Source organism: Chanodichthys erythropterus, chromosome 9, assembly GCF_024489055.1.
Source record: "Chanodichthys erythropterus isolate Z2021 chromosome 9, ASM2448905v1, whole genome shotgun sequence".
Classification (NCBI taxonomy): Eukaryota; Metazoa; Chordata; class Actinopteri; order Cypriniformes; family Xenocyprididae; genus Chanodichthys; species Chanodichthys erythropterus.
Window position 1 is genome coordinate 4517980 of NC_090229.1, and position 12155 is coordinate 4530134.

At 34.5% G+C, this 12155-nt stretch overlaps 1 protein-coding gene across 1 annotated transcript in view; it reads left to right on the forward strand.

Annotated features, from left to right (window-relative positions):
- The window catches only part of crb2b (crumbs cell polarity complex component 2b), a 38267-nt gene that overhangs the window by 4559 nt on the left and 21553 nt on the right, over window positions 1–12155 (forward strand). The window contains exons 2-6 of the mRNA XM_067393465.1: window positions 5781–6476; window positions 10201–10396; window positions 10737–10876; window positions 11513–11695; window positions 11768–11881. Of these exons, the coding sequence (XP_067249566.1) occupies window positions 5781–6476; window positions 10201–10396; window positions 10737–10876; window positions 11513–11695; window positions 11768–11881 (1329 nt within the window). The remainder of the gene's footprint in view (window positions 1–5780; window positions 6477–10200; window positions 10397–10736; window positions 10877–11512; window positions 11696–11767; window positions 11882–12155) is intronic.

Sequence of the window (12155 nt, forward strand, 5' to 3'; positions counted from 1 at the left end):
GATTGTTTATATTGTTTGATGTAATATCTGATTTGAATCTGTGAATTATGTAAAAATAACTTGAATGTCCTTTGAAGATTCTTAATATTGAACATGGCGCCACAAATTTGACTCTCATTTGTTCGGGAGTTGGTAATAACTGCAGTTGGTTGAAATATGCAATATATTTTTGACTAGGTATGACAAAGAAAACATGACAGAAACAGCCTGTAAATGAAATGCCTTTAAGCAAGAGACTCTCTGTACCTGTGTGTTCATTACACACTGCTTTAGAGTTTAATCAAAACAGGATTTGGGCAAACTTCAGCTCAAGGTTGTTTGTAATATATGTTTGTGTGCAGTTATCTGTGTGGATTGTAGTATTAGGGTCACTTACACTTTTCTAATGGCTGTTTATTGGTCTGCTGTAGAGTTTAAATACTGGAAAACACTACAGGTGGAGAACTGGATGTTGATCAGGCCTAAATTAGCTACTGTAACCATTATTTAATGACATTTAAAGTGATAGTCCGCCCAAAAATTAAAATGTTGTCATCATTTACTCACACTCAAACTGATCCAGTTTCTTTCTTCTGCTGAACACAAAAGAAGATATTTTGAATGTTGGCAACCAACAGTTGATGAACCCCATTGACTTCCATAGAATTTCTTTTTCCTATAGTGGAAGTCAATGGGGACCATCAACTGTTTGATTACTACTCAGTATTATGTCTTGTTTTCCAGTTCAGATATCTAATTATTCTTAAATTAAGATGCATTTACTAGAGAAGCAGATATTAAGTCTTATTGAAAAATGTATCAAAATAAAGTGATTTAATGCTTAAAACAAGGAAAATAATCGGTTACACTTTATTTTAAGGTGACGTATTATTTTTTGCTTCTCAAATAAACGCATACTCAAATAAGTACTAAGTAATCTTAATTAACTACATGTACTCACTATAGAGTTACAGCTTTCCTGTAGCTCAGTGGTTAGAGCGTGGCACTAGCAATGCCAAGGTCATGGGTTCGATCCCAGGGATTGCACATACTCAGATACAAATGTATAGTATAATGCAATGTAAGTTGCTTTGGATAAAAGCGTCTGCCAAATGCATAAATGTAAATGTAAATGTAAATGTAGTTAGAGTTTGGTTTAGGGTTAGTTACTTATAATTATGCATAATTTACTGTTATTATAGAGTGAGTACCTGTAGTAACGTGTAACTACGTCGCCTTAAAATAAAGTGTTACCAAATAATCTTGTTTTCCCATTTAATCGCAAGCTCACTTCATTTAGAAAAAAATAGTGCTGTCAAATCGATTAATTGCATCTAACAAAAGTTGTGTATGTATATACAAACCTGATTCCAAAAAAGTTGGGACACTGTACAAATTGTGAATAAAAACAGAATGCAATGATGTGGAAATTTCAAATTTCAATATTTTATTCAGAATACAACACAGATAACATATCAAATGTTAAAACTGAGAAAATGTATCATTTTAAGGGAAAAAATAAGTTGATTTTAAATTTCACGGCATCAACACATCTCAAAAAAGTTGGGACAAGGCCATGTTTACCACTGTGTGGCATCCCCTCTTCTTTTTATAACAGTCTGCAAACGTCTGGGGACTGAGGAGACAAGTTGCGAGGAATAGGAATGTGGTCCCATTCTTGTCTAATACAGGCTTCTAGTTCTAGTTGCTCAACTGTCTTAGGTCTTCTTTGTCGCCAAATGTTTTCTATGGGTGAAAGATCTTGACTGCAGGCTGGCCATTTCAGTACCCGGATCCTTCTTCTACGCAGCCACGATGTTGTAATTGATGCAGTATGTGGTCTGACATTGTCATGTTGGAAAATGCAAGGTCTTCCCTGAAAGAGACGACGTCTGGATGGGAGCATATGTTGTTCTAGAACTTGGATATACCTTTCAGCATTGATGGTGCCTTTCCAGATGTGTAAGCTGCCCATGCCACACGCACTCATGCAACCCCATACCATCAGAGATGCAGGCTTCTGAACTGAGCGCTGATAACAACTTGGGTTGTCCTTGTCCTCTTTAGTCCGGATGACACAGCGTTCCAGTTTTCCAAAAAGAACTTCAGATTATGATTCGTCTGACCACAGAACAGTTTTCCACTTTGCCACAGTCCATTTTAAATGAGCCTCGGCCCAAAGAGAAGCCTGCGCTTCTGGATCATGTTTAGATATGGCTTCTTTTTTGACCTATAGAGTTTTAGCCGGCAACGGCGAATGGCACGGTGGATTGTGTTCATCAACAATGTTTTCTGGAAGTATTCCTGAGCCCATGTTGTGATTTCCATTACAGTAGCATTCCTGTATGTGATGCAGTGCCGTCTAAGGACCCGAAGATCACGGGCATCCAGTATAGTTTTCCGGCCTTGACCATTACACACAGAGATTGTTCCAGATTCTCTGAATCTTTGGATGATATTATGCACTGTAGATGAGGATAACTTCTTCTAAACTCTTTGCAATTTTTCTCTGAGAAACTCCTTTCTGATATTGCTCCACTATTTTCCGCCGCAGCATTGGGGGAATTGGTGATCCTCTGCCCATCTTGACTTCTGAGAGACACTGCCACTCTGAGAGGCTCTTTTTATACCCAATCATGTTGCCAATTGACCTAATACATTGCAAATTGGTCCTCCAGCTGTTCCTTATATGTACATTTAACTTTTCCAGCCTCTTATTGCTACCTGTCCCAACTTTTTTGGAATGTGTAGCTCTCATGAAATCCAAAATGAGCCAATATTTGACATGACAGCACTAAAAAAAACACATTTTTGCCATGTATCCATGTTAAAAGATTAAGTTTGCTGATTAGATGCTCTTGAGTTGAAGAGAAGCAAATAATACTGAATGGAATGTGTTTATTAAAGGATCTATAGCGGCCCCAGTATTGTTTTTCTCTGGACGGGGGTCTGATACAGTCTTCTGTCCTGAGGGTTCATACCATACGTCTCTTTGAGGGGGGTTGAGGACTCTTCTACTGCTCTGAGAATTTTTTCAATTGACTTTATTTTAAAGTGAAGCTTCTGAAGCCCATCCGTAAGCTCTGCCTGCCCCGTCTAGACTTCAGATCTCCCCTTTTATTTGAACAACAATATCTATTCTTTTTATTGACAGCTGTGGCTGACAATGTACGGAAGAACTGTATTGGTTCAGATCAGTGTTCAAGTCTCTTTGTAAAGCTCACCTCTCTCTCTCTCCCTCTCCTCTCAGACCAGATGATCCTGGATTAGAGGAGACTGTAGGTCATTCACAGTCACTACCAGACCTCTTGACACAGTTTCTCTCCCTGCTCTCGTCTATTGAAAGTGTGACTGGCGTCCTTCACTTCTGAATCAGTATTTTTATCTTGTTTTCCTGCAAAAAATGTCTGAACATCCTTTAAAGAAAATCAATTTCCTGTTGAGAAGCAAAATCGTGTACAATATTAAGACGTGTTTTTAGAGTTTACTATGATATTTGTAGTGATTTCTCAAATGTAGCAGATTATTTCATTAACCCGAATCAGCACTAGACTTCATCGAACAGATCTCAGGCTGTTATTGAGGCTTTGTGAATGATTGACAGGTGTATTTAGGTATCACGTGCATGTGGACGGATTAGTCTCAGTGAGTGGTGGTCGGTCAAGCTGACACAATCCATTGATGGAGCATCTGGTGGAGGTTAAGTCAGAGTTGGTAAGATGGTTTAGACCATGCGCCCATCTGCCGGTGGAGGTGATAGTGAGGATGAAAGCCCCTTTATGCCACTGGAATCGCAGGCTGAATTTCCAGTTACACGTCAGATGTGTATGTTTAGTAGTGCTGTCATACGCTGCACTCGTCCTGAATGTCGCTTCAGGCCCCTGCAGCTCTCATCTGAGATTTTGGTGACATTATCCCAGGCATTCAAGTAAGGGTTCATCAAGTCTTTCTTTAAGAGGCTTTAGGATGAATCTTCTGTACTCTCCTCACTTACTCTTACTTTGTAACGCAGTACTGTAGATGGTGTGGTATAGAGGATAAATCTCCAGCTGGTTAGACAAACAGGGATTACCTAAAAAATGTTCAAATTCATGAGAGAATTTGATTTGAATTGGCCACAACACACAAGTGGAATTTGAATTGGAAAGACAAGAGGAGATTCAATACGAGATTAAATATTCTTCCACCCTGATGATGATATATAAAATTCTATCGTTCGTTTGTTTGTTCGTTCGTTCGTTCTATCTATCGATCTATCATTCTATCTATTGTTCTATCTATTGATTGATCTATCAATCTATCTATCTATTGATCTATCGTTCTATCTATCTATTGTTCATTCCTTCTATCTATCTATCTATCTATCTATCTATCTATCTATCTATTGTTCATTCCTTCTATCTATCTATCTATCTATCTATCTATCTATCTATCTATCTATCTATCTATCGATTGTTCTATCGTTCTATCTGTCTATTGTTCGTTTGTTCCATCTATCATTCTATCGTTCGTTCGTTCGTTCATTCGTTCTATCTATCTATCGATCTATCATTCTATCTATTGTTCTATCTATCTATTGTTCATTCCTTCTATCTATCTATCTATCTATCTATCTATCTATCGATCTATCAATCTATTGATCTATCTATCTATCTATCTATCTATCTATCGTTCATTCGTTCGTTTGTTCATTTGTTCTATCTATCTATCATTCTATCGTTCTATCATTTGTTTGTTCATTCTATCGATCGATCTATCGTTCTATCATTTATTAGTTAGAACGATAGATAGAACAATAGATAGAACGAACGAACAATAGACAGATAGAACGATAGAACAATCGATAGATAGAGAGAACTAGCGAGCAAATGATAGAATGATAGATAGAACGAACGAACAATAGATAGAACGATAGATCAATCGATAGATAGAACAAACGAACAATAGATAGATAGTTCTATCTATCATTCTACCATTTGCTCGCTAGTTCTATCTATCTATCGAGCGTTCTATCTGTCTATTGTTCGTTTGTTCTATCTATCGTTCTATCTATCTATCTATCTATTGTTCATTCGTTTTATCTATTGATCTTTCGTTCTAACTATCGTTCTATCTATCGATTTATCTATCTATCTATTGTTCGTTCATTCTATCTATCGGTCTATCATTTGTTCATTCATTTTATCTATCGATCTAACGTTCTATTTATTGTTCTGTCTATCTATCGATTGATCTATCAGTCGATCTATCGTTCTATCTATCTATTGTTCTATCTATCTAAATCAACATTCACAGTTTATCTTTATATTCTTTTTTTAACTCGTATGTTGCATTCAAATTAATTTCTTCATTTTATTTCTTCTTGCATTCATTGCAATTCTACCTGTGCTACCTAAATTCTTAGATTTAGAATTAAACTGGGACTTTCTCAGATCAGTTTTGACTGGTGCACAATCTTTCTTTGCACAACTGGAATGTGAGAAAGTACATAACAACTTCCCACACACTTGACCTTTGACCTCAGGTTGCTCCAGTCTAGGGCACAGGTGTCAAACTCAGTTCCTGGAGGGCCACAGCCCAGCAGAGTTTAGTTCCATCCCTCATTCAGCTAATCAAGTCCTTCAGGCTTATTTGAAAGCTACAGGTGTGTTTGTTGGAGCAGGGTTGGAACTAAACTCAGCAGGACTGCAGCAGTTTGACACCCTTACTCTAGGCTGACTGTCTCCGCAGTGTGTGTATGCAAGTCATCTTTGTATAGAAACATCTGCTAATGATGACAGCTTTTTGGTTTGTACCCACAGGTCTGTTCTGCACTGTCACATCTGAAGTGTGTCTGTCATCTCCATGCCAAAACAACGGCACCTGCATACCTACCTTGGGCGGCTACCATTGTGTCTGCCGTCTCACGCCGCCTATATATGCAGGAGTAAACTGTGAGATTTTATACGACCCGTGTGAACATGCAGACTGTCCCTCCACATGCATCAGCACTCCAGGAATGGAGAACTACACCTGTCTGTGTCCCGACGGGTTTGACGGACCCAACTGCACCCAGAACATCAATGAATGTGAGAGCAGCCCCTGCATGGGAGTCAAGAGCTACTGCGTGGATGGAGTTAACGGATATTCCTGCCACTGTCCCAGCGGATACAGCGGGGACGACTGCAGGACGAAGGTGCGAGACTGTGCGGATGACCCGTGCTACAATAACGCCACCTGCATGTGGGCACCAGACGGGTACGAGTGCCGGTGTGCCGCAGGCTTTCGGGGTCAAAACTGTGAAGAAGACATCGATGAGTGTGTATCGCAGCCCTGCAGGAACGGCGCCATCTGTCAGGACGGTGTTGATGTGTATCACTGCTACTGTGTACCTGGTTTCCAAGGTTACCACTGTGACATTGACATCAACGAGTGCGCATCCCAACCCTGTGAGAACAACGGGACGTGCATCAACGGGAAGGACCGCTACATCTGCGAGTGTCTCATTGGGTTTACAGGTGAGGACTGTCACATTACTGTGGCTCTAAATTTTTTTTTTATTTTGCAACAAAGTCAAGTCAAGTCAAGTCAAATTTATTTATATAGCGCTTTTACAATTGGTAATTGTTTCAAAGCAGCTTTACATATTAGAAGCACAGAAAAAAAGGGAAGTGGTTAAAACTGTACAAACAAGCGTGGTAATATGTAACATATACAAGATGGTGCTACATTAAGCCAATGTCGGCTGACTTCCAGGGGTGGAAAAAACCCCCTAGGAGAAAAACCCAGCGTGCTAGCACTGGGAAAAAAGTCCTAGGAGGGAAACAACCCCTTGGAAGATATATATATGTAAATGTATATGGAGATCAAAATCTGAATTGTACATTTTTATTATAGAGATTTAATAAAGAACACAACACACAACACATCATGAAGACAACAACCAAAATATGTGGTTACAAAATAAGATAGTTATAATACATGAGACTCTGAAAAGAACTAAAGTATATTAATTTATCTTCTAAGTATTACACCATAGAAGAGTCTGCTCAGCTTTGACTATTTTATTTATAATAATTTTGAAATATTTTTATATTTGAGTTTCTTTGATATTTTCTCAGCCGACTTCAATGCAAATATTTATTTATAATAATTTTGAAGTATTTTTATATTTGAGTTTCTTTGATATTTTCTCAGCCGATTTCAATGCAAATATTTATTTATAATAATTTTGAAGTATTTTTATATTTGAGTTTCTTTGATATTTTCTCAGCCGACTTCAATGCAAATATTTATTTATAATAATTTTGAAATATTTTTATATTTGAGTTTCTTTGATATTTTCTCAGCCGACTTCAATGCAAATATTTATTTATAATAATTTTGAAATATTTTTATATTTGAGTTTCTTTGATATTTTCTCAGCCAACTTCAATGCAAATATTTATTTATAATAATTTTGAAATATTTTTATATTTGAGTTTCTTTGATATTTTCTCAGCCGACTTCAATGCAAAAATTTATTTATAATAATTTTGAAATATTTTTATATTTGAGTTTCTTTGATATTTTCTCAGCCGACTTCAATGCAAATATTTATTTATAATAATTTTGAAATATTTTTATATTTGAGTTTCTTTGATATTTTCTCAGCCGACTTCAATGCAAATATTTATTTATAATAATTTTGAAATATTTTTATATTTGAGTTTCTTTGATATTTTCTCAGCCGACTTCAATGCAAATATTTATTTATAATAATTTTGAAGTATTTTTATATTTGAGTTTCTTTGATATTTTCTCAGCCGACTTCAATGCAAATATTTATTTATAATAATTTTGAAATATTTTTATATTTGAGTTTCTTTGATATTTTCTCAGCCGACTTCAATGCAAATATTTTTAATAATTTTGAAATATTTTTATATTTGAGTTTCTTTGATATTTTCTCAGCCAACTTCAATGCAAATATTTATTTATAATAATTTTGAAATAATTTTATATTTGAGTTTCTTTGATATTTTCTCAGCCGACTTCAATGCAAAAATTTATTTATAATAATTTTGAAATATTTTTAGATTTTAGTTTCTTTGATATTTTCTCAGCCGACTTCAATGCAAAAATTTATTTATAATAATTTTGAAATATTTTTAGATTTTAGTTTCTTTGATATTTTCTCAGCTGACTTCAATGCAAATATTTATTATAATAATTTTTAAATATTTTTATATTTGAGTTTCTTTGATATTTTCTCAGCCGACTTCAATAAAAATTTGTATTTATAATAATTTTAAAATATTTTTATATTTCAGTTTCTTTGAACATTCTCACAGTCGACTTTCCTGCATTTATTTATCATTTTGAAATATTTTTATATTTGAGTTTCTTTGATATTTTCTCAGCCGACTTCAATGCAAATATTTATTTATAATAATTTAGAAATATTTTTATATTTGAGTTTCTTTGATATTTTCTCAGCCGAATTCAATGCAAATATTTATTTATTATTTTGAAATATTTTTATATTTGAGTTTCTTTGATATTTTCTCAGCCGACTTCAATGCAAATATTTATTTATAATAATTTTTTAAATATTTTATATTTCAGTTTCTTTGATATTTTCTCAGCTGACTTCAATGCAAATATTTATTTATAATAATTTTGAAATATTTTTATATTTGAGTTTCTTTGATATTTTCTCAGCCGACTTCAATGCAAAAATTTATTTATAATTTTGAAATATTTTTAGATTTGAGTTTCTTTGAACATTCTCACAGTCGACTTTCCTGCATTTATTTATTATTTTGAAATATTTTTATATTTGAGTTTCTTTGATATTTTCTCAGCCGACTTCAATGCAAAAATTTATTTATAATAATTTTGAAATATTTTTAGATTTTAGTTTCTTTGATATTTTCTCAGCCGACTTCAATGCAAAAATTTATTTATAATAATTTTGAAATATTTTTAGATTTTAGTTTCTTTGATATTTTCTCAGCTGACTTCAATGCAAATATTTATTATAATAATTTTTAAATATTTTTATATTTGAGTTTCTTTGATATTTTCTCAGCCGACTTCAATAAAAATTTGTATTTATAATCATTTTAAAATATTTTTATATTTCAGTTTCTTTGAACATTCTCACAGTCGACTTTCCTGCATTTATTTATCATTTTGAAATATTTTTATATTTGAGTTTCTTTGATATTTTCTCAGCCGACTTCAATGCAAATATTTATTTATAATAATTTAGAAATATTTTTATATTTGAGTTTCTTTGATATTTTCTCAGCCGAATTCAATGCAAATATTTATTTATTATTTTGAAATATTTTTATATTTGAGTTTCTTTGATATTTTCTCAGCCGACTTCAATGCAAATATTTATTTATAATAATTTTTTAAATATTTTATATTTCAGTTTCTTTGATATTTTCTCAGCTGACTTCAATGCAAATATTTATTTATAATAATTTTGAAATATTTTTATATTTGAGTTTCTTTGATATTTTCTCAGCCGACTTCAATGCAAAAATTTATTTATAATTTTGAAATATTTTTAGATTTTAGTTTCTTTGAACATTCTCACAGTCGACTTTCCTGCATTTATTTATCATTTTGAAATATTTTTATATTTGAGTTTTTTTGATATTTTCTCAGCCGACTTCAATGCAAATATTTATTTATAATAATTCTCACAGTCTACTTTCTTGCATTTATTTATTTATTTATTATAATTATTTTATAATATTGCTATATTTGTGTACTGGAAATATTAATTAATTAATTAAATAAAATGTAAATGCAAAAAAATCTATTTATTTATTTATAACAATTCTTTAAAAAATCGTATATTCTTTGAATGTCCGCTCAGTCATTTTATTTTAAATTAATTATTTAATTTATATATTTGCTATATATTTGTATCATTATTATTATATTAAAATTTTAGTTTTACAAAGTAAATTCTTTTCGTATACAATTTATATTTCTCTACAAAAACAATTTCAGACATTTAAGCAGAAAAAGGTTTTGAACGGCATCTAAAAAGATGAAATTAAATAAAGATCATTAAAAAAGTTCAGACAAACTTACTATACTGAATGATTCCCATACTCATACTGCCCCATTAGAAGATAAACAATGTCCTAAAAAGTGTGTTTCTGTTATATTGTAAATACAACATCATTGCCAACACAAGCCAGTACAGCTCAGTCTGTGTGTTGAATCGTCCTGCAGGACTGAACTGTGAAGTTGACATTGATGAATGTGAGGCGGATCCCTGTCAGAACGGCGCCACCTGCCACGATCACGTGGGTCTGTACACCTGTGAGTGTGTGCCGGGATACGAGGGCATTAACTGTGAGCTGGACATCAACGAGTGTGAAAGTTCACCCTGCCAACATGGAGGGACGTGTCTGGATATGGTCAACAGGTGAGTGTTTGAGCAATCTGAGGTTCGTCATCTGATTGGTTGAATTCTACAGGAACCATGAATATGCAAATTAGTCCCCGCCTCCACTCAATCACAGCAGCTTATATGTTTGAACCAGAAACTCATTCAAAATGGCCGGTTTCAAACCAAGTTTTTTAGACTATCTGCAGTTTTAAGGAGAAAATACTCAAAAACAACATATAAACAACATTAAAAACACTAAAACATGGATGCTGATGTACAGATGTTTGTCCTTTAAAACAGTGCAAACCACAGCTAGAGTGTAACGATCTTTTTGATGGTGTTTTCGTCACTCATCAGACTGTGTTCTGAATCACAGCTATGAGTGTGACTGCAGCGGCACTGGATTCATGGGCTCTTTCTGTGAAGAAGACATCCCCGAGTGTGTGTCGGGCCCTTGCCAGCATGGCGCCACCTGCCAGGAAGGAGTTAACCAGTATACCTGCCTCTGTTGGCCAGGTAACGTAATTAATTTAACCTATTCTATCTTAACTTTGTGTTTATTTATGCATTCAAAGGCTCATTTTATTGCATTACAGTAATAATGTCTCAGAATTATAGTGTGATAAAAGCAATGCGCTTCTTCAGTGATGATCTTTTACACCACACTGCCACCTAGAGAAACATAGAGGCCATTGCAAAGAGAACCATAAGATCCAAATGGATGGATGTATTTTGTATATAGTGTATATATATGAAATGCATGGTTTTATTAAAGTAGATGTCTGTAAAATAAGTCAGATTGTGTTAAAAATGCATTGTTGACAGAAAAAAAACACTCAAAATGATATAAACTTGTATTGGTTCCTCACTCCACAACACATCTGGTATTCATTAACACTAGAAGTCCCAGAGATTTGTAACTCTCCTTTAGCCAAGTGGATGCTAACTGGCTAGTCTTTTGGCTATCATTAGCATCAATTCATGTGTAAATATGGTCATTACCTGAGCAATCTGCAGGGGGGTTGGGGGTGTGTGTGTGAATGGTTGCTGGTGGCTTGTTTGTATGTGTGGGGGAGGGAGGGCTGCTAAAAGCAGAGAACTGAGTAGGTATGAAGTCAGCCCTCCTCAAGTTTCTTATGTTATTTATTTCAGGCTATGAAGGTGAGAACTGTGAGCTTGATGTGGACGAGTGTGACGCCCGTCCGTGTGAAAATGACGGCGAATGTTTCCAGAGATCCGACTCCAGACACTACAGAGTTTTGCCAGAACTGGACCGTGAGTTCAGCTACGAGAGCGCAGCAGGATTCCTGTGCCACTGCCGCACTGGATTCACAGGTGAGAAACACTGCTGACGGCTGCTCAGAGACTCAAAGAGCTGCTGGTGACACGAGCGTCTCTGTTTTTCAGGTGAAAACTGTTCAGTTAACGTGAACGAATGCGAGTCTGCGCCGTGTGAAAACGGAGGCACCTGTGAAGATCTCGTCAATGCATTTAAGTGCTCGTGTCCTCCGGGGTTCACAGGTGTGTTATCCTTTTCTTTAAAAAATCTAAATAATGCAAATATATCTAAATGCACAACATTTAGGCCAAAAAACAAAACAAAACTATACACACAATTCACTGCAGTTTCCAGCTGAAATTAACATTATAGTGCCATTAAAACATCAAGAACATTTATTCCTTTTTACACATTTTTGATTACAGGTGCAGATTATCACATAGAGACTTATTTTCTCAAATGACCTCAAAACACTTTTACCATGATTTGCAAACGTGATTTGCATCACACTCCATA